The sequence below is a fragment of the Delphinus delphis genome, chromosome 18 (genome assembly GCF_949987515.2).
Source record: "Delphinus delphis chromosome 18, mDelDel1.2, whole genome shotgun sequence".
NCBI classification, from domain to species: domain Eukaryota; kingdom Metazoa; phylum Chordata; class Mammalia; order Artiodactyla; family Delphinidae; genus Delphinus; species Delphinus delphis.
Window position 1 is genome coordinate 68,107,960 of NC_082700.1, and position 26,174 is coordinate 68,134,133.

The 26,174-nt window shown below is 36.6% G+C and overlaps 1 protein-coding gene across 2 annotated transcripts in view; it reads left to right on the forward strand.

Moving 5' to 3' along the window:
* PCCA (propionyl-CoA carboxylase subunit alpha) overlaps positions 1-26,174 on the forward strand; it is a 355,728-nt gene that overhangs the window by 162,673 nt on the left and 166,881 nt on the right. For both annotated transcript variants that reach the window (XM_059995774.1, XM_059995775.1), the window contains 4 exons: positions 12,413-12,556; positions 13,884-13,958; positions 18,173-18,241; positions 19,999-20,074. In XM_059995774.1, the coding sequence (XP_059851757.1) occupies positions 12,413-12,556; positions 13,884-13,958; positions 18,173-18,241; positions 19,999-20,074 (364 nt within the window). The remainder of the gene's footprint in view (positions 1-12,412; positions 12,557-13,883; positions 13,959-18,172; positions 18,242-19,998; positions 20,075-26,174) is intronic.

Below are 26,174 nucleotides of genomic sequence, written 5' to 3' on the forward strand. Positions count from 1 at the left end.
ACCTGTGTCCCCTGCATCAGCAGGTGGACTCTCAACCACGCTCAGCCACCAGGGAAGCCCTATTTTATTTTTTTATACAGCAGGTTCTTATTAGTTATCTATTTTATACATATTAGTATATATATGTGAATCCCAGTTAAAATTTTTTTTGACTTTATTTTTTATTAAAAATTTTTTAAAAACTTGAAGTGTAGCTGATTTACCATGTCATGTTAGTTTCAGATGTACAGCACAGTGATTCAGTTTTTTATTTATATATGTGTGTATATATATACATGTTCTTTTTCAGATTCTTTTCCTTATAGATTATTACAAAATATTGAGTATAGTTCTCTGTGCTGTACAGTAGGTCCTTGTACTTTACCTGTTTTATATATAGTAGTGTATATATGTTAATTCCATTCTCCTGATTTATCCCTCCTCGCCTTCCCCTTTGGTAACCATAAGTTTGTTTTCTATGTCTGTGTCCTGCTTCTTTTTGTTTTATTTGCCTGTTCTGTATCACTTGCTTTAATTGTTCTATAAGTTTTTTTTGAAAAACCCAGTCTGACACTCTTTCTTTTAGTATGAAATTTTAGTCCTTCTGACTTTAAATACTTGATTTTATCATCTTTACTTGTGTTTTATAAATAATATTCCAGTTTTTTTCTTTTTTCTATTTGTTGCTTGAATTAAATTGCTAATTATTCCTGTTGCTTCCTATTGATAAGTTGTAGATATTCTGTCCTTTAAAATTGTATTTACGTTCATCCTCCTTTTCAGTTAGACCTTTTCTCCATTAGTATTTGTAAAGATGATATAACTGGTTCTCTCCACTTTCCAGCAGTAAAGAGTCTCTGAGATAATTTAATGGTTCTAGGCTATGTGTTACTTTCCCTTGTAGTTTTATCTATTCTGTTTCCAGAGTCCCTTTAGCTTCTAGGTACACACCCCTAGGCATGTCTCATTTACTGTAGCTTCTCTGTCTTTCTCCTTTTTTAAGATTTCTGCCCTAGTTCATTTGTTTGTTTAGGAAGTTTTTTCATATAATTTCCTCAGCTGGAGTATGTGAATGATATGCTCTGAAATACCCCATCCTCAAGTATATTTCTTTAGCTGTGAAAGAGGAATGATATTTTGATTGAGTATAGGATTTTTGAGTTTCTGTTCTAGTCTTTTGTAGTTTTTACATTCTCCTGTGTTCTAGCTTCTAGTGTTAAGTCTGATGTCATTCTGATTTGTCTTCCATTATAGGTAACGTATTCTTGTTGTCTGAAAGGTGACCCAACTTTTTCTTAAATATTGGAATTCAGGAATTTTTTTTTTCTTCTTCACATGACTAGGTATATATTTATATCCATCAACTCTGCCTTTTGCTCCATGTGCCCTTTTCAGTTGTACAGATTCAAGTGTCTCTTCATTTCAGGGGAAATTTCTTCTGGTGACTATTTCCTCTCCTCATTTGTTAGTTTTCTCCTTTGGTGACTCCTGTTATTTGCAGGTTAGGTATTCTGGACAAGCCCTCTAGGGCTCATATCTTTTCCCTCATGATTACTCTCAGTTTGTATTTGTGCTCTGTTTCTTTCTTTCTTTTTTTTTTTTTTTTGCGGTACGCGGGCCTCTAACTGTTGTGGCCTCTCCCGTTGCGGAGCACAGGCTCCAGACACGCAGGCTCAGCGGCCATGGCTCACGGGCCCAGCCACTCCGCGGCATGTGGGATCCTCCCGGACTGGGGCCCAAACCCGTGTCCCTTGCATCGGCAGGCGGACTCTCAACCACTGCGCCACCAGGGAAGCCCTGTGCTCTGTTTCTTGATATCATTTCTTTATGTTCTCCTTCCAGGCTACTAATTCAGGTTCAAACAGTGATCATCTTCTAAGTAATTGACTGAATTGCATAATTGGGAAATTGATATTTTATCCCAGAAAGTCTGATTGCGTATAAGGGTGTGTGTGTGCTTATATTGCTACTTTCGAAGTTTCTAAGTGCCCTTACTGTTTTTTGGATAAATTTTTTTTTCTGTCCCTCAGCCGCTCTATTTCACTTGACATATGTGATCGTTATTCCAAATGTTTATCCTTTCTCAGTTGGGTACACCCTCTACTGTGGTTGTCTTGGGTGCTCAGTACTGACTTCTCTTTGATGTAACGTTCTAGGGGTAATGTTCTTCAAGTGGTTGCAGACAGAACCATATCTACTCCTGAGGACAGCAAGAGCATATGTCTCCTAGCATTCCCCTTGTCTCAAGGACAGAATCCAGCTATCGTTTATTGACTCAGACTCTTTGGTGAAGACACCAGGGACTCTTCTGGAGCCTTTATTGAGTTTCTCTCCAGGGTCCGTGGATGTCTGCAGGCCAAGCTGTCTCCATGACCAGTGCCTTTCTCATTCTTCCCTAGCGGTCTCTGAAGCTAGTCTCTCAGTGTTGCCCAGCCCACGAGAGAGAAGAGCCTATTACCTGTTGTTGGCTGTCACTTTGCCCCAAATCTTTGCACTTCACGTATCCTCAGCAGCTCCCTAAGTCTGGGGAAATAGAGCCTGTGGGGAGGGAGTGAGCCATGTTGGAATTGCCATCTTCCCAAAGCAGAAGCTTCTAACCTGGGTTATCTGGACTCTTTAATGAGTTGTAGGGGAGTCTGTGGACCCTCTAGAAATTGGATCCACACTTTTCTAGGGAGAGATTTGGTGAGGTTCTAGACCCTAGAATGGTTCAGAACAATTGTAGTAGACTAATGGGGAACTCATTTAATCATTTTTTCCATGAATTGCAAACATCCACTATTTTCACTTAGTACAAGTAAATCCTAACTCTGCTCCTTCCTAGCTGTGTGTCTGTAAGCAAGTTCCTTAGCTTCTCTATACTTTATTTCCCTCATCTGTAAAGTGACAGTAATATAGCACTGGCTTTATAGCATTGTGAGCATTAAGTGAATTAATACATTTAAATACTCAGAATAGTGCCTGGTTTATACCAAGCACTCATTCTTCTTCCTCACTGTAAGAATCTTACCAGTAATATCCTGCATGCTATGTTTGTTAAACATTGGTTAACACGTTTATTATTATTTATTTATTTATTTATTTATTTATTTATGTTTGGCTGTGTTGGGTCTTCGTTGCTGCATGCGGGCTTTCTGGAGTTGCACCGAGCAGGGGCTACTCTTCTTTGCACTGCGTGGGCTTCTCTTGCTGCGGAGCATGGGCTCTAGGTGCACAGGCTTCAGCAGTTGTGGCACGCGGGGTCAGTAGTTGTGGCTTGTGGGCTCTAGAGCTCAGGCTCAGTAGTTGTGGCGCAGGGGCTTAGTTGCTCTGCAGCATGTGGGATCTTCCCAGACCGGGGCTCAAACCCATGTCCCCTGCATTGGGAGGTGGATTCTTAACCACTGTGCCACCAGGGAAGTCCCAACACGTTTACTATTACTGTTGTCATTATAATTAATAAACCCTGTCAGTAGTCATTGTTTTTCAGATGGCAAACTGAGCCACAAATTAATAATAACTTTCTCTTATTAATCTTTTGTCAGTTGACCGAAAAGTTATTGTTACAAATGAACAAACATAGTGGAAATACTGCTTTGAAAGAAGCCTTTTCATTGTAAAGGTGTTTGTGTAAGAGTCTAGGAGAAAAATGGATGTGGAACTCTTTCTTCTAAAAATGAACTGATAAAAGTGTTACATTGATAAACTATTTCTGCTTAGGCCTTTGTGCTAAGATTAATATTAGGACCTTGAATATACCGTTCCAAATTGTGTGTGTGTATAATTGTTAATTTCCAAATCTAGGCAATTTTTAGATGTTATCTTTTTGGAAAAGCAGTCTTTTTATAGTCTACAAAGATTGAAAAACCTAGAAAACTCCCAAATAGAAAGGAGTAAGGTCTTAAAGTCATTAAATGCCCAAATGTGGTCTGCTGGCTATTCCACCATTTTGAGAACAGAGAGCTAAATTGTACCCCTTTTGTTAGACCTTAGTCAGTGGCTTATACTGATTGCTACAGTGGAGGAGGAATCTACCTGTGCTGTGGAAGAAAAGTACAACAGAACTGTTGAAATTCTGCGGAGGCTGCATATCCCCACATCCAACCAGAGCTTCCGTTGGAGAGTTCTGTATCGTATGGAACCTTACATTCCAGGAGGGCTTTAGAAACACTTTTTTAGCATCTTGATTCTTATCCTTTGCTGTTTCTTTTATTAAAAGAATAAAAATTATTGCAACATAAATTCTGATTTCTGAGAATGGACTGTAACTGAACAAATATCATATTCTAATTTCAGAGCAGTTTTAAATTTAAAAACTACTAAAAGAGTTTGGTCTTTTATGAATTGGGCTGTTTGACTGAAAGAATAATTGGTGGAAATAAGAGAAATTATAGGGAAATGGATTTGTAATTAATTTGTAAAATTCCATTCTTGCCAGAAGTGATATTTTAGATCTGGACAGAAGTTGACATTTTTTTTTTTTTTTTTTTGCGGTACGTGGGCCTCTCACTGTTGTGGCCTCTCCAGTTGTGGAGCCTCTGGACGTGCCGGCTCAGCGGCCATGGCTCACGGGCCCAGCCGCTCCACGGCATGTGGGATCCTCCCGGACCGGGGCACGAACCCGTGTCCCCTGCATCGGCAGGCGTACTCTTAACCACTGCGCCACCAGGGAAGCCCAGAAGTTGACATTTTGATTATATTTAAAGTCATAGAGGCCAGGATTATCAGACTGGCTAGAGTTAGCCAGAACTGGGATGTTTTGGGATACTTGAAGTTACTCTCCTAGGAAACTGAGAATATAACGAAGGGCATGTTATACTTTCACTTAATGTTTATTGAGTCTTTTTAGAAAGTTGAAGGAAAGACGTTTTTGTTATATGGATATGAATAGTTAAACTTGTCAGGCATTTTTCATTAGTTTTTTGTTTTAAAGCATTTTATAAACTATTTTGGTGTCTTTGAGTTCTGGATTCTTACCTAGATTTTAACTTTTCAAATTTGTTCCTGTATTAGTTTTCTAGGGCTATCATGACAAGTTACCACAGAGTGGATGGCTTAAGCAACATTTATTTTCTTACACTTCTGGAGGCAGAAGTCTAAAATCGAGGTGTTGGCAGGATGAGTTTCTTCTGGAGGCCTTTCTCTTTGGCCTGCAGATGGATGTCGTCTTCTTGTGTCTTCACATGGTCTTTTTTTCTGTGCTGTGTGTTGTCTGTGTCCTAATCTCTTCTTACAAGGGCATCAGTCATGTTGGGTTAGGGCCCACCCTCATGACCTTATTTTAACTTAATTGCCTCTTTAAAGACCGTATCTCCAAACACAGTCATATTCTGAGGTACTAAGGGTTAGGACTTAAAGATGTGAATTGGGCAGAGGAGATGCAGTTCAGCGCCTAAACAGTTCTCTTATCCTTTCTTCATCTGACTATTTGTGTTGGGGTCAACAGGAAAGCTCTGTAATAGAAACTGTTCAGTTTTCACTGCCACCCTTGAATATAGGCATTATTTTCAAGGTGAGTTTACAGGGATGGTGTGTTGGGGCCTATTTCCCAACATGCTTTTTATCTTTAAGCCCTGTGGATCAAAATCTAATAACTTTAGATCTTTATTTTGAAACCCTGTATTCTCAGGAGGTAGAGTTTCAGAATTTTAATAGGTATATGTTAGATTCTGTTCTGGACAAAGACTCTCTCTGAACTGAAAGAGCAAAACCAAAAATAATGACATCAGTTGTCCTTTCAGGCCAGAATAACAACAAACGAAAAAGACCTATTATGCCAAATACCATTATGAAGCCCGATTTTATATAACAGGACAGTTTCCTCACATTTCAACAGGTAATCATACCTGTACTGCTTTGCTGAGTTGAATTTAAAAAGTTCTGCTTACAAAAAATGGCTTTCACAAACTAAGTCTTTGTAATATCTTGTTTAGACATATTTAATAAAGAAGTTACTTTAAATTATGTTAATTTAAAATAACATTATTTGAATATTAGAAAATTCTTAATATTTACTTACCTTATACCCCTTGTGAGTATCTCTTGTACCTTGTCCGTAAAATGACAGTGGAATAGGGAACAAGTTTGTGCATTTGGAGGGATTTGGTAAATTTCAGTGCCACAGAGATGTTAGTTATGGTATGTACATGGGTCTTCTGCTTTTAGGGACAGCTTCTGCTTTGACTAAGCATTTGGGCCTCCACGTACCACCTGAAAAACAATTACCCTCCATTCAAGGAACTTTGAATACTTTTTATCACCCTCCTTCTCTGTAGTGGCCAAGGTAACACATAATTTCATTGATCTGACTTCTCTCCACACTTTTTGGAACTTTCTCCTCTTTTAAACTTGCCTCATTGTTAATTTTCATTTGAAGTTAACTTTAGTGTGTAATTAAAATTTGCCTGAATCATCTTCTCCTCGAGGAATACTTGCCTGTTATCTAGTTACCCATTCTTAAAATCTTTAGAATTATTAGGTCATCAACACAATAAAGTATTTAGAAGTTTAAGTTAGAGAAAACATTATTGAACAAATTATCTGTTGTTGATTATTTTTATTTAGCACAATGAGAGGGTTCTGATTGAAGAGAAAATAATGTTGATCAAGTCAGATATCTTTATTTTAATAATGTTTTGTAATATAAAAACAAAAATTCTAGTGACATTGCTTTAATTTTTATTAATTTTTATTTTGGAGTTATTTCAGATGTCCAGAAAAACTGCAAAACATTACAAAGAATTTCTGAACACCCTTTACTAACATTTACATTTGCTTTATCCTTGTATCTATATCTGCATCTTTGTTTCTCTGTATCTATCTTCTTTACCTGAAACATTTCAGAGTAAATTGCAGGCCTGGTGCCTCTTTACCCCTAAATATGTATTTCCTAAAAACAAGAAAATTCTTTTATATTACCACAGTACCATTATCAACATCAGAATATTAACATTGACATATTACTATCATCCAGTCTACAGATCATATTTACATTTCACCACTTGTTCACTATTGTCTTTTATAGTAAAATACAGCATTTTTCTGGTTCAGGATCCTATGTTACATTTACTTGCCATGCCTCTTTAGTCTCTCTCCATCTGGAACAGTTCCTTAGTCTTTCTTTTGTTTTTTTGGTCAAGTATGGTCTTTACATTTTTTTATGAGCACAGGCCATTTATTTTCTAGAGTGTCCTGCATTTTGCATGTCTTTTTTCTCTTGATTATATTCAGGCTTTGCATTTTTGGCAAGAATACTACAGAAATGCTGTTGTTCTTTCCCGAGCACCATATAGGAGGCATGCGATGTCTGTTTATCCCATTACTGGTAATGTTGGCTTCGTTAACGTGGCATCTCTTACGAACTTATGGTTACCAAGCGGGGAAGGGGTGGGTGGGATGAATTGGGAGACTGAGATTGACATGTATACACTATTATGTGTAAAATAGATAACTAATGAGAACCTACTGTGTAGCACAGTGAACTCTACTCAGTGCTCTGTGGTGACCTAAATGGGAAGGAAATCTAAAAAAGAGTAGATAATATGTATACGTATAACTGATTCACTTTCCTGCACAGCAGAAAAAATAACCCAACATTGTAAGGCAACTAAACTCCAATTAAAAAAAAAAAGGTGGCATCTCTTGCATTTCCTCACCGTAGTGTTAGTGTTTCTCCCCTTGTCATTAATGAAGGTGTCTTATAGGGAGATACTTTGAGACTCTGGACATATCTCATTCTCTCCTTCATTAGTTTTAGATACTTCCTAGTTTGTATTTAAGGAGGAATAAGGCTAAAGACTACAGTGGCAGTGGCAGGATTTACGATTATAACTTTTAGAATCAGAAGGTAGATAATGACAACACAATGCCAGAAAGATTTAGCTTTTCTAAATTTATAACTATTGAAATTTGATACGTCAAGAACTCAGGTGAAGCAAAACCTAGTTTACCTCACCATTGCATTTGATAAGCTCAGTTATTTATTTTTTTGAGAAATACATTTGAAGCAACAAATTAGTAAGAGTGGCAAGAGGTCTACATAAACACTGACAATAGTGGCAGTTTGATGGTGACTAAGAAGACTAAATTAAAATAGCAAATAGATCTATAAAAAGCTGGCTGACTGTGACCATCTAATGTAGGTGGGTGTATAGAACTATACATACTCATTCTAGATCTTGAGTGTGATTATGTATCATAATAAGGCATTTGATGATTGTAGTTGTTTGTATCTGTTTGAACAAAAGATTCATGGCGAGATAGGGGCATTGCCAGTACAAACTGATTTATAAGTTACTAATAGAACCTGCAGAGTAGCACTGACTTGATGAATATATCCCATTCAATAATTTGCCTTTGAGGATTCAGAAATTCTAACTTGGATGGGCTTACTCTTTTTTGGGCTTGTATGTGTATGTATTCTCTCTCTCTCTCTCTCTCTCTCTCTCTCTCTCTCTCTCTCTCTCTATGGCTAGGTATTACTTTTGCTGACTAAATCACAAGATTTATATACTAGAATGTCAGTATATTCATCTCTAATGCACAATCATACTATCTGGTTCCCTCATTCATATGTTTCTTGGAACTAGCACACATTTCTGTTGAATAGGGAAATCATGTATGAAGACCAAAAATTTGTTTGGTGAGCACAGAGTCACATAAGGGAATTGAGTTTTGTATTTTGAATGTTTGTGTTTTGAACCTTTAGAAAAGGCATTGTTTCTAAGCGTGTGTTCTATGGACGTCTCAGTCCATAAAGATAGTCTGCAAAAGAAGGTGTGTGGTGACATAAGTGCTGTACAGTCTCCTCCTAGAGTCCTGAGGCATATTCACAGATTAGTGGGTCTGAGGAGTCTTTTCTTAAATAAGCCTGTTTAACTTCAGGTAACTCAGTGTTTCCCAGAGAGAAGTCACTCAGAAACCTTGTCCCCCACCCCTCCCCCCACATACTAGCCCTCAGAATAGATGTTTATTAGCATCATACTTTCAGAGGTCGTTTTTTCTTCTAGGTTCGACAAGGTAAACTTGTTGGCTTACCAGAGGCCAATCTTTTTTTTCTTTTTATAACCTTTTGTTCCAGTTATCCACCTTTACTTTCCATTGGTCTTACCTCCCTCCCTTCCTTTCTCCTTTCCTTTTCTTTCTTTCTTTTTTTCATAGTTCACTAGTTTTATTTTCTGTGGATAAACAAGGGAAACATTTGGAATATCTGAGGATAAATAAGGGACAACAGGCTGTGTGCTCAGAGGGTTCATAGTCATTTTTTTATATCTCTGCATTTCAGAAACTTCCAGGCCTTTCATTCTTCTTCCTGGGTTGACTTTTGGGCCTCAAAGTCCTGCAGGGGTAGGTTCTCCAGGCAAGAACAGGGTATCCCTGGCCTTTTGTCTTTAAACACTAGATTTTTATTCAAGGGCTAGAGGATAGTATTTTAATGATATTTAAAAATCATTCATTGATTTATATTTTGGCCTGTGAGCCATTTTGTCTCTTTGTAACCTCTGCTCTTATCTCTTAAGTGTTGAGTTTACCTTGCACAGGGAAATTATGCCTAAATTCTCAGGGATGGGGGATAGACACGGTTATTTAGTCAGTGTTACATTTACAAGATTCCTGATGATAATAATAATACAGGGTCTAAAGGAAATGTTTCACACATCCTGTTAAATAACTTCAGAGTTCTATTAAAATGTATTTAGAAAGATTTCTTTCAAAAATGTTTAAAATTGTTTTACTTTAAAAAGACATATTACTGTTACCTGAAAAATTCAGGTACGTCAGACTATTTTGTATACTTTAACAATACTTGAACCTAAGTGGATATTTTTTTAAAAATTCTTTAATGATTTTGCCTTTAGCAGCTAGTTATTATTTTAGTTATCTACTTACTTTATTTTGAAATACTTGAAGCTCACTAATTAAGACTGTAAAATGTTGTTACTTTTATGTAACTCTAAGTTGGATTAAAGTGAGTCCATTTTTAGATTCTATTCAATACAGGTCTAATAAACTTTTCTTTCCTACATATTATAGGGAGGTCTTCTAGGGTGAAACAGAGCCTTACAATGAATTTTTGACTGACCAAATCTTTAGACTTTGTAATAATGTATTTTGTAAAAGACAGCAGCTCATAATTATATAGCTGTTTATGTTAACTACGTTCTTTCATATACATTTTTCCACGAGGAAGAACAGGAAGGTCATATCGCCTCTGGAGTGACATAAATTCCAACCCTGCCTCTAGCACTTACTATAGGTGTGACTCTGGATTTGCTGCTCCTTCATTCAATGTATATTTATCTGTCTACTATATAGTGTGTACTTTTCTGGGCACTAGATGCAGAAGAATGAAACTAAATCATTCTCTGAGCTTTTAAAAATGTTTTCTCACTTAACAAAGATATGTGGATAGTACTGATATAGAGCCCTTGGGCACATAGTAGGTTCAGCTCTTGAATAGTTATGGTGGTAAGATGCTTTCTTACATGAAATTTGTTTCTAGCACTAATAGAGGGGCTTTACAATCGTTCCTTTCTTATTATATTTATCATATAGAATCTTGTTTCTTGGGACTTCCCTGGTGGCGCAGTGGTTAAGAATCTGCCTGCCAATGCAGGGAACACGGGTTCGAGCCCTGGTCTGGGAAGATCCCACGTGCCGCTGAGCAGCTAAGCCCGTGCACCACAGCTACGGAGCCTGTGCTCTAGAGCCTGCGAGCCACAACTACTGAGCCCACGTGCCACAACTACTGTAGCCTGTGCACCTAGAGCCCGTGCTCCACAACAAGAGAAGCCACTGCGATGAGAAGCCCGCACACCGCAACGAAGAGTAGCCCCTGCTCGCTGCAATGCAGCGAAAAAATAAATTAAATAAATAAATTAAAAAATCTTGTTTCTCTCAAAATCATAGTTTGCTTCCAAAAATATATTGATATATTCTCAACTATCTAATAAGATCTTTACTTAGTGTCACATTTATTTTACAAAGGGTCGATGCTTATTTTAGTGATGATTTGTCATTAAAATTATGTCAAAATGTCTTAAAATGTTGAAACTGTAAACAAACTCATAACACACACAGAGCTAATTATGGATCCCATCTGTTTATTTTTACAAAGCTTTTTTTTTTTAAAGACCATGGCATTGTCTGCTTATGATAAGCTTCAAGATTATTATAATGACTAAGTCCTGTCCTTCAATTAGTGTAGTTGAAGATGGGAAGACAGTTCGTTTGTTCATTGACCTTTTCCCGTGTCAGAGTGTATGAAATATGACATGTCATGATAAAGACACTATTGTGAAGTGCATTTAGAACATGCGTAATTTTTATGAGAAAAGAAATTGGTATCAAAGCAGCAGATGTGGCCAAAGTTTAATATAAATTTTCAAAACGTATTCAAGGTTTTACATGACAGATTATCTACTCTTTACCAGTGCCAAAGTGGCTTTATTTTAGCTCAGTTAAGTTTAGGATCTTGTAAGCAGTCGATCAGATTTATAAAGATGTGTATGTCTGTTAGTATTCCTGTATGTCTCTGCATGTTTTTGTATATGTGTATCCCGTGTGGTAGTGTGGAAGGCCAGGGATCTCCATGACAGCATCATCCAAAGTAGTTATCAGCAGTTTGCTGAGAGAGCAGTGATTTCACTGGCTCAATTTTGTTACTGTGCATGCTAAGCACTCCCCACATAGGTCTAGAGGGAAAACAACCTGCAGGACCCATCTGCTCGTTTCTGCTATGCTGCCTTGATGTAAGAGTACACTAGTCTGGTTGCTTGTCAGGACAGGTTAGTGAAAGCATGCAAGTGGGTGAAACTCAGGAGAGATTAGTGCTTTGGAAAATCATAAGCTGCCTCTATAGATGCCATGCTAAGTGTAGCAGAATAGGTTGATTATCAGCCACATTGAGGATTGTATCTAAATATGTAATTTTCAGGTAAGAATTAGTTTCAAAATTAAAAGTGTTAAATGTTGTTGGACCACATCTAAATAAAAACTGGGAAAAGTAGTACAGATAGTTTACAAATAATTTTGGGGTGTCATTTTTCTTACCCAGCTTTGTACTATATGGTGTTGATTCTTTAATTTTATTCTCTTAGATCGTTTTAAAGTCAAATATGGGGACTTCCTTGGTGGTCCAGTGGATAAGACCACCAATCCAGTGCGTTCCCAGTGCACGGGGCCCGGATTTGATCCCTGGTCTGGGAACTAGATCCTGCATGTGTGCCACAACTAAGAAGTATGCGTGCCCCAACTGAAGGTCCTGCGTGCCACAACTAAGACCCAGTGCAGCCGAAAAATAAAATAAAATAAAATTTTTTTAAATAGTCAAATATGATTGAATATTAAATATAATTAACCTCATTTTACCCAGAAATTATTGACATTGTTCTTGCTTATTTCTGTTTATTTACCTTTTCCTACAACTGTTGACTGGCACATCTTGGCCTTGCAGGTTGAGCATCCTGTCACAGAATGCATTACTGGCCTGGACCTAGTCCAAGAAATGATCCGTGTTGCCAAGGGTTACCCTCTCAGGCACAAACAAGCTGATATTCCCATCAACGGCTGGGCAGTTGAATGTCGGGTTTATGCCGAGGTAAAATGAATGATGTTGGGAGGAAGGATGGTGGTTGTGTCCTGAGTTATGGGACCACATATAGCTAAACAACAAGGTAAACTTAGGATTTTATACCTTGTGTCAAGGATTTGATTATGTAATCCAGAAATGAACCAGAAAAACAGGTTAGATCATTTTAACGTAACTCAAAATAGTTTTAAAGGATTGCGTTTAATTAATTTTCATGTGTTTTTTTCTGGTTGGAGGAATAGCTACTAATCAGTTTAAGGAGAAAGAAAGCATTAGTTAAATATTGTGCTTGAATGGACCATGGTTTTTGTTTTTGCTTATTTTCAAACCACATTCGAAATGAAAAGGGGCATTTGTTTCTGTGTGTGTTTGTGTGTGTGTGTTTGTGTTTTAAAGAGCTACCTTAGTTACACATCAGTTGTTAATTCAGTGTTTAAATTTTTTTCCAACAGTTTTTTCCCTAATAATTTTATCTCTTATGATTATGTAAAAATAACAACTAAAATTTAAATTGCAAAGCTTCAATTCATAGTTTTAATTATGGATTTAACTCAAAAACTCTCAGTTTAATACTTTAATATTATAATTAATCAGATAAAGCAGTCAGCATCTGAAAATGCTTTTTTTCAAATGGTTAAAACAAAAATGCAAGGAAACATTTATACCATCTTTTACTTTTAGACATCGAAGCCTATCTGTAAAATAAAAAACAAATTAGTAGTATCTGTGTTTAAAAATTCTGGAATTTTTTTTGAAATTTTTTTAAGGATCTTGAGAAATATCTATGGCTTGGTTATATTATATTTTAAGTGGTATTCTTTTCTTTCCTATTGTTATAACACTGAACTTACTATTTATTCTGATCTAAGATATTTACAAATGGAGCATATATCTAGTTGCACATGCAAAGTTACTTTTCAGGTCTTTGTTTGAAGAACTAAAATGCTCAAATTTTACCATATGTGAGCTGTTTTGAGAGTAAGAAAAACAAATATCTTTAGTGCACTACATTTGTTGTTCTGAACTTGAGTATGTTTTGATGTAGCTCCTAGGTTATTTTATTTTTGCCCAAGGCATTCTAAGAAGATTTATAGAAAGCTGGAATTTTACCAATTTCAATAAAGTATGATCAAGGTCAGGCTAAATTCTGGTTACAGTTCTGTTTGATTTTTAAATACATTTCTAAGTTGTCTAGCGTGAGGATAAGACAGTAATATTCTGAAATCTGTGATTTGGTAAATAGACCTATAAATGCTTCTTCATTGTATAAATATTTAACCTTACTTGTGCTGATTTATATTTCAAAGACTGTGCTTCCTGTCCTTTGAACTTTCAGGACCCCTACAAGTCTTTTGGTTTACCGTCTATTGGGAGATTGTCTCAGTACCAAGAACCACTGCATCTACCTGGTGTAAGTCATTAAGCTGTAATATCAAGTGAGGGGTTAAAAATCTTGATTTATGTCACACTTTTATGTTAAAGCATGTCAACACCAAAGGGTGTAAATTGGATGACAAGTGAAATTCATGGGGAATCACAGTTTTTTGTTTTTTCATATTTTGTACTGTATGATGTTCAGGAAAGTCAGAATTCACCTAACAGGGGAAGTCTGGAGACATCTGACTTCTAAATAAATGATAGTTTACAGTGTTCCCAATTCTTCTGAAAATCGTAATGAAGAAGATTCATAGAATCCTAAGAATGGGAAATGACATTTCTGTGTTACAATTTAATCTTTTCAGTAAATCTAATCCTGCTTCCCTGTATAGTCAGATGTCAAGAAATGAAGCACAAAATCAGCTCGTTAATCTAAATAGATTAAGGAAAACAAAATGTACCTGTTTCTATTAAGTGTCAAAGACTTTAAGAAGTGCGTATTATGTACACCAGTTAAAGAAAAGTGAGCACTGTCCACTGTATTTGTACTTCTTCTGTGTTTAATAGCTGTTCTTTAAATAGTTTGTGTTGCATAAAAAGAACAAGGATATACCCTTCATCTTAATCAAGGTAATAAGTGCATATATATATGACATTATGTTAGCTAGTGGATGACAAGGCTGTACCATCTGTGAATATGATCATTCAGTTTGATTACTGGCATGAAGATGGTGAAAGATTACAGGAAGAATTCTAAATTTGAAGATGTTATTGGATATATGATTTATTTCACTTTTTAAATTGTTTTTGCCCATGTGCTTTCTAAAGGGACTTGACCCTTTCTAAGCTCAGAGACTCCATGCTGTGTTCAAAGCCTGAAGGCAGAAGAAAAATTGTAAAGATTTAACAGGCATTATGTGACGTTAAATAGCAGATGAGAAAACAAGTATCATAGGGACATATCTAAACATTTTTTTAATCAAACAAAAAAGTATTAAATAAGAATTCATAGTGATTACTCTAGTTGTTAGAAGTTTTCACCATGTTGTAATAGCTAACAGGATGTCAAACATTTTGCCCTCGCAAGTTTTTGCAATTTGCAATTTTCAAACGTGAGACCTGTTGAAAGTACAAGTGATAATGGACAAACTGTACCCCCTACAGTCTTTGTCCCACCAAATCTTTCTTCAATTAATGCTGCAGCAGGAGCTTTATGTAATAACATTTGCAGTTGTGAGCCATCCATAGAAAGAAAAAACAATTAAAATGCCTTAAATGTTCTGCTTACTGCTGTTATTTGCTTGTGTGAATGTTGCATGTCAGCTAAATGGACCAAGGAATAGATAAAGTGATTGGGTGCGGGAGAGTGCACACTAAGCTTTGTCTATCATTATTGCTGGGAGCAATCAAATTGATGTCAGCAGGACAGTAGATGCGCTGACAGCTGTAATTATGTATCTCCATGGTGATCACTTTTGGCCTGTCATGGAGGCCCATGAGTCCCCTCCCTTGGAAGCATTTAATCAGATTGGGCTGTCACTTGTCAGGTAGACATGGCGGGCTGGGAGTTGTGCTGAGGGGGAGAGGTGAATCAAGAATGAAGGGTGGGAGCTGGCTGATAGTTTCACAGGGTCCACTGTGTGAAGAAAGACATTTAAATTATGCCCGAGGTTTCCGAGCAGTGGTTTGAGACTCATACACAGGTGCTTGGGTGGTGGTGGTGGTAGTTTCTCTTCCTTGCCTTCTTAAACAAGATTAGTTTTAACTCAGGAGATCCTTTGCAGCTCTTAACCGTTTTTGATCACAGGAATACATACTTCAGAGTTAACTTCTGGTTTGTGTTTTTCACATTCTTCTCTAAGCCTCCTATTAGCTTATGTGGCAAAGATGAAGATTTTCTTATCTTTGATCACTGTATTTTGTAAATTTGTTATTTTCAGACTGCAATTTTTTTTCTGCTTAGAAATTTGGTTACAATTCCACTTGACTTTATTCTTAAAGCTTTTAGTGCAAAAGCTAAAATATATTTTTTGGTATAGGCTTTGTTTCAGTGGAGGAATGGAGACTTAATTTTAATTCATTTGTTAGACATTTTTTTGAATTCTGATTATCATTTGGAAAAAGCTGCATAGACAGTAAATTGTAAGTCAGTTTTTCATGCTTTGTTAGTTTTAAATTGGAAATGTTGATTTGCTTATACAAAGATATGTGTTGATTATATTTAATACATCTTTATTTTACTGTATATATTTTTAAATTAAAATGACATACCTTCTGTGATGATAATTTTATTAAATAACAAAGACATAGTTATATCTAAGAGCCCTTAACTTTTAGGGTGGTGTTATTCAAGGTAACTAAAGTTTTAAGTTACTATAGGAGAATGTAAAAAAATATTCTTTATTGTCTGTTATTTTACTAGTGGGTTGAACATCAAAGTTCCACACTAGCTTTGTAGCAGTTTATGTAGCAAATAGTAGCATATGTTTTAAGTCAGAAGTTTTAGAACTTGTACCAATCTCAGTTTTAAACACAGCTTTAGCAAGCATGCTATGGTTTTAAATAATACATGGTGGTAAAATTAGCTCTTTAACTTTTTGCTACTACAATTAAAAAAATGCAAGTTCAGAGATGTCTTTTCTGTTATGTAACTTGATCACCAGTTGTCATTTTGGGGCAATTTAAATGTATCTACGAGGTAGATTATGATATTGCTTTCGCAGCTGCCCCATTAATTCTTTTCTAGATTTTATAAACACTGTGAATTTAATAGAACTTCAGTTGATGTCCTGAAGTGTGTTTTCAGAAAATAGAAAGCCAAATATGTGTTTTAAGTACACCGAATGATTTTCATTTAGAATGAAGATTTTCATATATGAATATGAATGCAAATATAAATATCCATATTTTTTCATGAGTTATTTGCAAATACAGAAATAAAAGCATTCTGGGTATGTGACAATGTTATCTTCTAAAACCTTACAAAGAGAATAACAGTAGTATGATTTTTTTTTTTAAGAGAATGAAACTGTGGCTAATCTTTTGATGTCATCGTATAATAAAGCCATCATCGAACCCTCATGTGGATATCCTAGACAAGAGGTTCTACATGTGGTCCCTTGATAATTGCCTAAATTAAAATATTAAAGGCCTAACAGCCGCTGTGTTGACCTTTTTCTGCCTTGCTGCAGACAGATGAGCTGCTGTTTATTAGGAAGGCTTCTTCCCACAGGTGAAGAGCTATGTGAGCTTTGCTCTTCTCTTCCCACCCCTTTACCATGTTGGGCATCAAAGTCCTGCTGTTCTAGCAGCTTCCATTAAATTCTTCTATCCTCAAACCCCCTAGGACATGCTGGACTATCTTAACTATTTTGATTAGCTTTTAAATACTTTAGATTCCAAAACTTAAGCACAATAATTTAACAAATATTTCATCCTCAGCAACTGCTCATTTTAAAGTTTTACATGGCTAACCTCTGTGCCTTACTGCTGGTATCAAACAGGGAGATGAAAACAAGAATCAGTGATGTACTAACTAACTTGTTGGCTGGTTAACAGCAATCAGGTTCTTCAAAAGAATATTTTGAACTTGTGCTATTTTTTTTTCCCCCGTGAAAATCACAAAATCAGAACTCTAATTGGGGCTGTGTCCTTACAAAGGAAAGCCATGAGAAAAGCTGTATAAACATTAAAGTCTCGGGGGACTAACAGTAACAGAAAAAAACCCACATTTTACAGTTGAGAGGGTGAGGCAAAAAAGGAAAGTGTTACAGACATGAAAGCCACAGGACCAGTGTTCCTATGGAGCTGATGAGCAGAGCTCCCCGAGTCCTGCTGCATGGCTTGACTGGGGTCCGCACTGGAACTCTCGGAAGAGTAGAGTGGGGAGTGTGATTAGAAGGGGCATTGTTCATGCTCTCCTTCAGTTGGAAGGCACCATCAAATAGCTACAAACACATCCCACGAAAGTGATGTATAAAGTTTTGTTTGTTTGTTTGTTTGGGGTTTTTTTTTGCTCTTTCTTAGTTCCTTTGTTTAGTGGGAGAACAAAAAAATATGTGTTGTACTGTATAATAATAGATCAAGATAGTTTGGTCTCTCTATATTTTTAGATTGTTATTCTACTTACTGGGAGCTGAAATGTTATTTGAGATTGAAATTATCCATCTGCTTCATGGAAATTAAATTTGTTGTTAGAAAGATAGCTTCACAATATGAACTTTCTTTTCTTTTCTTTCTTCCTCCCAGGTCCGGGTTGATAGTGGCATCCAACCAGGAAGTGATATTAGCATTTATTATGATCCAATGATTTCAAAAGTTAGTTCGACTTCTTAATGATTTCTTTCAGTTTTCTTCTGAAGAGACAATGGACATATATAATTTAAAAGTCTGGGAAAAGAAAAAGTCTGGAATGGGTACTTTATCTGAATCATGTGCTATAATTAAACAAATAATGATGGCCACTGATGGAAAAGTGAAAACTGAGCAGCTTTTCTTTCTCTTAAGAGAAATTTCGACATTATGTTAGTTGGCAACACTCCCTCCTCCCCAGTGAAATCACCCCATCACCCCATCACCCCAGTCGCCACAGTAACAAGCTTAGCTAACCAGTGGCACCAACCCAGTCCACTGCAGGGAGGAGTTACGTTGCTTTCTGGCCAGTGAACATTGTCCAAGATGAAAGTATGAATGCAGGTGATGTCAAGGAGTTGAGGTGATAGGCTGTGTTTGTTAAAGGACTTTTCACCTTTTCTCTTCAGTTTTTATGAATTACTAATTACTTATGTAGATTTAAGATAATTAAATTTTGTGTAAGACTATAAGATGTCTTTTTGCTCCCTTTTTGAAATTTGACTTTCCAGAATATATTAACCAGTTCTACTTAAAATTTTAGATCTTTTGACATTTTCAAATCTTATGATCTTATAAAGTGTAAAATTCTTACTATAGTGGTTGAAACTGGATTTTATTTAGAATATCCTATTTTTTCTAAAGTGATAGACCTGTATTGAAGGATGACTTCTTTACTAAAACCCCTATTTCTTTTTCCTTTTCTTTCTTTTTTTTTTTTTTTTTTGACCATGACGAGTGGCTTGCGGGATCTTAGGTTTCCTGACTAGGGACTTGAACCCGGGCCCCAGCAGTGAAAGCTCGGAGTCCTAACCACTGGACCACCAGGGAATTCCCAACTCCTATGTCTTAAGATTTTTCTTTCTTCCAAGTGTACTTTTTTATGTAGTTGTAGTAAACAACCCACTTCTTCATTTTTCTTTTTTCACTTAAGTTTTTATACTAATATTGTTAAAGTGAACTTTAGGTATTTTGTTTGTTAGAGAAATACTATTTAATTAAAAAATAAAAAATACAATAAAATATTATAGATATAGGGTTCCATTTTTAGATGAATACATTTCTGTTCAGAAAAATGGTCTGCAAATTAATTTTCAACCTGGCTTGTTATTGAACAGCTAATTAAATGTACCAAAAAATTGGAAACTATAGATTGACTAACATAGTAACCAGAAAAATATTTTACGAATAGTTCTTATTGCTAATTTATAAAAGGTCTAACACATATAAATAGGCACAAAATCATATAGAACAGTAAGATCTTTCTGTTTTTCCAATATAAGAACCCTTTGCTTCTGGGCTATATTATGTGTAAAATTAGCTATTCAGGGCGTCATACTTGAAGGGAGAGAAAAAACAAATCTTGCCTAATCCTCCACTATCCCAGATGTTTATATCCCATCCTAAATGTTCACAATTTTGATATCTTTCGTCTTAAATTTTTATATGCTTGTTTTTGTTACATTTTGGTTTACCTCAAATAGCTCTTTTCTGTGATAGTGAAATCTTGGAGAAAAGTCTGAAATAGCTTGATTCTAATATTTGTTTACTTAAAAAAATCTTAATTGTAGTTTGTACTAAAAACTGAACCACTGTGAAATTTCAAAATATTTTCTGGAAATCTGTTATGAAATATTTTAATTTTTACTAGGATGAAATGTTTGACTTACAGATAGATAGATCTATATCTATATAAACTGCTTTGTTTGTTTGCTTGCTTTTAGTTAATCACATATGGTTCTGATAGAAGGGAAGCACTGAAAAGAATGGAAGATGCACTGGATAATTATGTTATTCGAGGTAAAAACAAACATTTGAGGTTATGTTATTATACCTTGAGTCCAGGTCTAGAAAACAGCTTGAAGATTTATTTATTAGAGAATTTATTTAGAGAATTTATTTATTAGAGAATTCGATAGAACATTTGCTTACTATGCATTTAAATAGAAATAAAAGCTTGAATTAAACTGACATACTAATTAAGAATAGGTATTTAATTTTCTGTAGCAATCATATACTTTCCATATACATCTGAAATTAAGTTATTTAATTAAACTTATGATTGATGACTTTTCCTGGATGCGCATTTAGTATTTTATAGACTCTTCATTCTGGAGTCTTTTATTGTCTAGTGCAGCTTGACAGCCAATTTGCTATATTATTGTCTTTGTGTTTTTGTATAGTTTTGAAGTTTGAAACTTAAAAATGTATGGAGATTTAAACCATAGTGACCCACATTTGACTACTTTGAGAGTAGAGGGAATGGCTCTTTGCTTCTTTGAATTAGAGCAAACTATAAAATATTTTCTAGCAAATGCAATTCTCTTACCTCACGTACATACAGGATAATTCTAATGTGTAACAAAGTGTGATCCTACAAGCCTTTAGGGTGTGTAGTGATATTGGTATTAGGAGGAGCCATTAAATTTAAATAATTAAAGTTATACTTATTTCCCTTAAGGAGTGAATTACAGTATAAATTTTATTAGCAACTTTCATTAGTAATGAAAAGATCATTTTACTTTAGCCCAACATAAATTAACATCAGCTTCAGAATAATGGAGTTTAATATCAAATTTAAAGTGTGAAATATAAGTTCACTTTGAATTGTGAATGAATACTGTGGGTCTAAGAACATCCGTAAGAAAGACTGGCTGTATAGTTTGGCTCTTTTCTGGCTCACTAAATATAGCAGTGAGGCTGAGAGGCTATATTTTGGAGGCTGAAAGGTGGGACGGTGGTGGGGTATGACTACCCAGCCTGTTTCAAGCCCACGTGGAGCTATTCTGCAATTTCAAAAAGCCTCCTTTTGAGTGGATACAGCCCATAGGTTGAAAGTCTTGACAAGTGACTGCAACTTCGTGTGAATTAGAAAAAGTGCTCTGTTCTCTGGATGTCTCCAGCCCTGAGACAGGGAGCCCAGCTTAGCAATGGAGCATGTCAAACCCTTACTTTGCCCCTTTGACCAACTTCCTTTGTGCAGTGAACAGTTTGGACAATAGCGGCCCAGGACAATTTAGTGACTCTATTTTTACACATCTACCTTGCCCTGCTAATTTTCATCTGTTGGTAGATAAGTCATGCAATCCTCACTTGTCATCATGTTTTCTCTTCCAGCTTTTCTTTTGTTAGGTCAGGAGAACTTTCTTCCCTCCCTTCCCTTTTACTGTCACCCTCTTTTCTTCCCATCTGTTAATTAGTGATGGTGATTGTATCTAATCTCATGTGCTAGTGATTCACCTCCATCCACGAAAGGAAAGCTTTCAAGTGAACCTAGGTGTAATTTTAAGAAGTACCATTAACATCCAGAGCCTCTTAGAATTTGAAAATTTCCCTTCACATTCTTTCTGACTATTTCTCTAGCTCCTTTTTAGCCTTAACGGTAGAGTATTTTCTGGTTTTATAACTCTGCTGTGTTCTACCGTAAGCAGCAGATGCATATTTTAGCTGTACATTGGTTAAGTAGGCCTTGAGAGGTTTATTGCCCTACGGAAATAATATTGCCACAAAATTATTCTTGTGCATGTTTGGAACACACATTTAATTCGGGGGTGTGTGTGTGTGTGTGTGTGTGTGTGTGCGCGCGCGCGTGCGTGCTTAACTATACATAGTACATAGACATAAACAAGGCACTTGGCAAGATTATTCCCAGAGGCTTTTAAAGTGTTTGTAAGAGTTTTCTATATGTTCCCCCTGCTGCCCCCACCCTATCATTGAATTTTTTATTGTGGTTGTTGAATTATTAGTTGGTGGTTAATTTAGGTTTCATTCTAATGAGCTTGAGTGGTAAATTCATGAATCTGAGATAGTCAATCTGAGTAAGAATATTTTGTCGTGTCGTATCTCTATTAAACTTTGATTTGGTATAACATAGTGGCATGGCATATGGGCAGTTTGTCAAAATATTAAATTAGCATTGGTCCCACCTAAAAGTTTTTCTTCTACTGTGTCTGGCTTCTGAAAGGAATATTCCTTTATATTTACAGAATACACCTTCTTTTTTTTTTTTTTTTTTTTTTTGCAATACGCGGGCCTCTCACTGTTGTGGCCTCTCCCGTTGCAGAGCACAGGCTCCAGATGTCCAGGCTCAGTGGCCATGGCTCACGGGCCTAGCCGCTCCACAGCATGTGGGATCTTCCCGGACTGGGGCACGAACCCATGTCCCCTGCATCGGCAGGCAGACTCTCAACCACTGTGCCACCAGGGAAGCCCCATATATATGTATTTTTAAATGAACATGTTTTCCACTAATTTACTTATTATACTTTATGTATAAGTACACAAGTTACTATATTTTTTAATTCAGTGACTTAAATACAAAGTAGGCTTGCTATTATTCTCCTAACTTTAAATATATCACGTGTAAAGCAAGATATATTTTACTGTGCAGATAGATTTTTCCAGGCTTGGTCTGAAATTTCTACCTTTGATTTACTGTGATAGAATAGAAAGAAATCAGACAGGCCTGGATTCATATCCTGTCCTGGATGCCATTTAGTAACTATGTGTCTCTGAATCTCACACTCCACATTTAAGAGATAGAGTGCGAGTCTCTGCCTTATAAATTAGTGGTGAGGATTAAATGAGATTCGGTATGTAGAAGGGCTTGGCAACAGTACTGCCTTGTAGAGTTCAGTAACCTTAGTTCCCATCTTCTTTTCTCCCTCTCTCATTACAGTTGCAAAACCACAGGTTTAAAAACTGTATGTCATAAATCATTATCAGTCAGTTGGTGTTATGTGAAATTTATTAAACCGTGGATAATAAGCCATATTGAAAGCCCATTTTAGGCCATTCCCAGTACTGTGTGCTGAGTTATATGCTTTCATTGCCCCCCGTTCTACTGCCTTATTCAAAGCATTTACCATAACTGTAATTAAAGCATTAGTTGTTTAATTAATTGCTAAATGTTGGATTATCCCATAAGAGTATTAGGTACATGAGGGCAGTGATGGTGTTTATCTTGTTTATTTGTGTATTACTGGTGCTTAGCAGTTCCTGATACATGGTAGGTGATTAATATTTGTTGAATGAGTGAATGAATAAGTGAGAGATACTATCTTTATTTCAAAGAGTTTCTAGTATACTTGGTATGGAAAATACATAAGATAAGTGTAATATAAATTCATAGGTGCCATAATAGTGGAGTGAAAAAGTAGAGTGGGAATTCAGAGGTGGATTCACACCTCTCCCTTTTTGTCCTTTGAAAGTAATGTGAGTACTGCTTTAGGACTCATAGGTGACTCTTTTGAGAATATTTTACTTGTGCTTCCTTAAAACGACTCCTCAGAGGAGCAGTATTTTTAAAAAGACTGGTAACTTACCATGTTGGTGAAGTAAAGGTGATGGGCACACTCAGGCATCTCTGAAGTATGACCTACTGCTGTCTTCTGGGAAAATAAACTGGCACTAAGTGTTAAAAGTACATGTCCTTTCACCTAGCTGTTCAGTTTTTGGGAATCTACCCTATAGTGTTAAAAGACTGAATTGTGAGATGCTGTTTACAAGGACATTTACAGCAGCCTTGTTTGTAGTAGCCAAAATTCTGACCAGCCGCAGTGTCCACCAAATGGACATATCTTCATTATAAAATACTGTGCAGCTGTGACTTGAAGTCATGTCTGTATGTATCATTAAAGTAGAAAAGCAGTTTGGAGAGTAATGCAAGCTTTTAGTTAAAACCTTCTTGTCCTAAAATATTTTTAGTTATGTTTGGATGAGCACAGAGAAAGACGTGGCTATATACACATTATATTGAAATATATATGATTTTTTTTTAGCTCAAATGAGGGAGGTGGTTCTTGATACATAGCCCCCAGACTTTTAAATTTTAGGCATTTTCAAACCTAGAGAAAAGATGAATGGATAGTACTTTGCACATTGGTACACACTTCATCTAGATGAATTGTTAAACTTTTCTACATTTGCTTTTTTACTCCATCTCTTCCTTTCTTTGTCTTCTCCCTCCCCTTCACCCTTCTCTCCTGTTTTTTCCCCTGAACTATTTGACAGAAAGTTTCAGACGTTATGACATATCACTCCTAAATACTTCAGAATGCATCTTAAGGGTAAGATTATGTTCCTCCAAAACCACAATACCATTATCTCACCAAAGGAAATTAGCAGCAATCTCATCTAATGTACTGTCCATATTGGAATTTCCTCAATTGTTCCCCACAGTGTGTTTTTTACCTGCTTTTTAGCCCCAGCATGGTCCAATCAAAGTTTATATTGGTTATGTCTCTTTATTTTCTTGCCCGCTTTGTATGTCTTAACATTAACTCTTCAGAAGAGTCAGGGGCAGTTGACATGTAGAATGTCTTACATTCTAGATTGGAAGTTTCAGTATTGGCCCAGAGAAGGCACTTGGGAAATAAGCTGGAAAGATGGGGATTGCCGTTGGAAAGTGATGTATTTTGAATTGGTGATTTTGAAAGTAGTGCAGTTACTGAACACTAGGTGATTTCAGGGTGTGATTATGGGACCAGGTGGCTAAAGTGGAAGAACAGATTATTTGACATGAGATCCTAAGAACAGAGCCGAGATAATGTCGTGTGGATCATCCACATGGGTGGTATGAGTTAGGAGCAGAGGGAAGGTCATGAGTTGGGTAACATAAATTCTTTAGAGAGTATTGCACTGTGGCAAGGATGTTGATAGATGACAGAGAATTGGAGAAGGTTTTCCTGACCAGAGAAAATAAACCTCAAGGAAACGGAAGTTTTTCCAAGGATTAGAAGAGGTAATGTTTTGTAAGTGGCAGTGAGGGTTGCTGGAGAAGTGAGGTCCTTGAGGACGTTGAGTATTTCAGTTGAGGGAAGAAGGTGAGTGGAATGTCCCATGAAGATGCCGGCTCTGTGGTAGACCCAACTGATCATGGAGCGCGCTCTCAGAAGGTATTGTGGAAAGGCCTGGAAAAGAGGGAGCAGGTGTTTGGGGAGGGAGGAGGTAGTTGAGTTATCTGAGGTTCCGAGGATGGGCAGGGAAGCTTGTACTTCCTGTAATGGATGCAGAGTCCCTGAAGTAACAGCAGTGAGCACTTGGGCTCAGAAAATGGCCTCAAAGGCATTCTGAGGGGGCTGGGTCTGTACACTTCATCTAGTTAACTTTTGAGTCTGTTTATTTTCCTCTGGCCCTGTAGTCCCAAGCCAACACTATCTATATCACGGATGAGTGCAGTAGCGTCCTGATTGGGTTCTCTACAAGTACTCTTTACCACATCAATCCATTCTTCAGTATGCACAGAATAATCTTTCTAAAGTGCAAAGCAGTGATCACTTCCCTGCTTTAGTGTCCTCCCATTGCCTCTGCATGGACTCTGCAGTCTGATTTATACCACTTTCTCTCAGGCCCCCTTTTTTCCTGCTTGACTGTTGTCTTCATTTACTGGTATGCACTGTCTTCTTTCCACCTGAAGACCTTTCATGGTTAAGCTAGTCTAAGCAGTTGTGACGGTGAGAATCAAAAATACAGTGACCTAAGAAAGACACAGTTTAATTTCTCTTCGATGTAACAGTTGAGAAAGGGGTTGTCAACGGCCAGTAGGGTGACTCACACATTCACAGCAGATGGTTTTCATTTTGGGGCCCAAAGTGGCTGCTTTCATGCCCATCATCCAGCCTCAGCAGGAAGAGAGCAGGGACAGGGGAGTTCACGTTCACTGTTTTTCAGGGCATAACCTAGAAAGCACCCTTTATTTCTGCTCTTGTCCTATTGGTAGTTAGTCTAGGTGGTCATACCTAGATGCTCGGAAAATGGGAGATGTAGTTGATACAAGGTGGCCATATCCTCAGGTAGAGTGTAGCATTTCTCTTATTAAAGGAAGGAAAGGAAAATAGATATTGGCAGACAACTAGGAGAAATAAGAATATATACATGTATCTGCTCAGTTTTGGAAGCA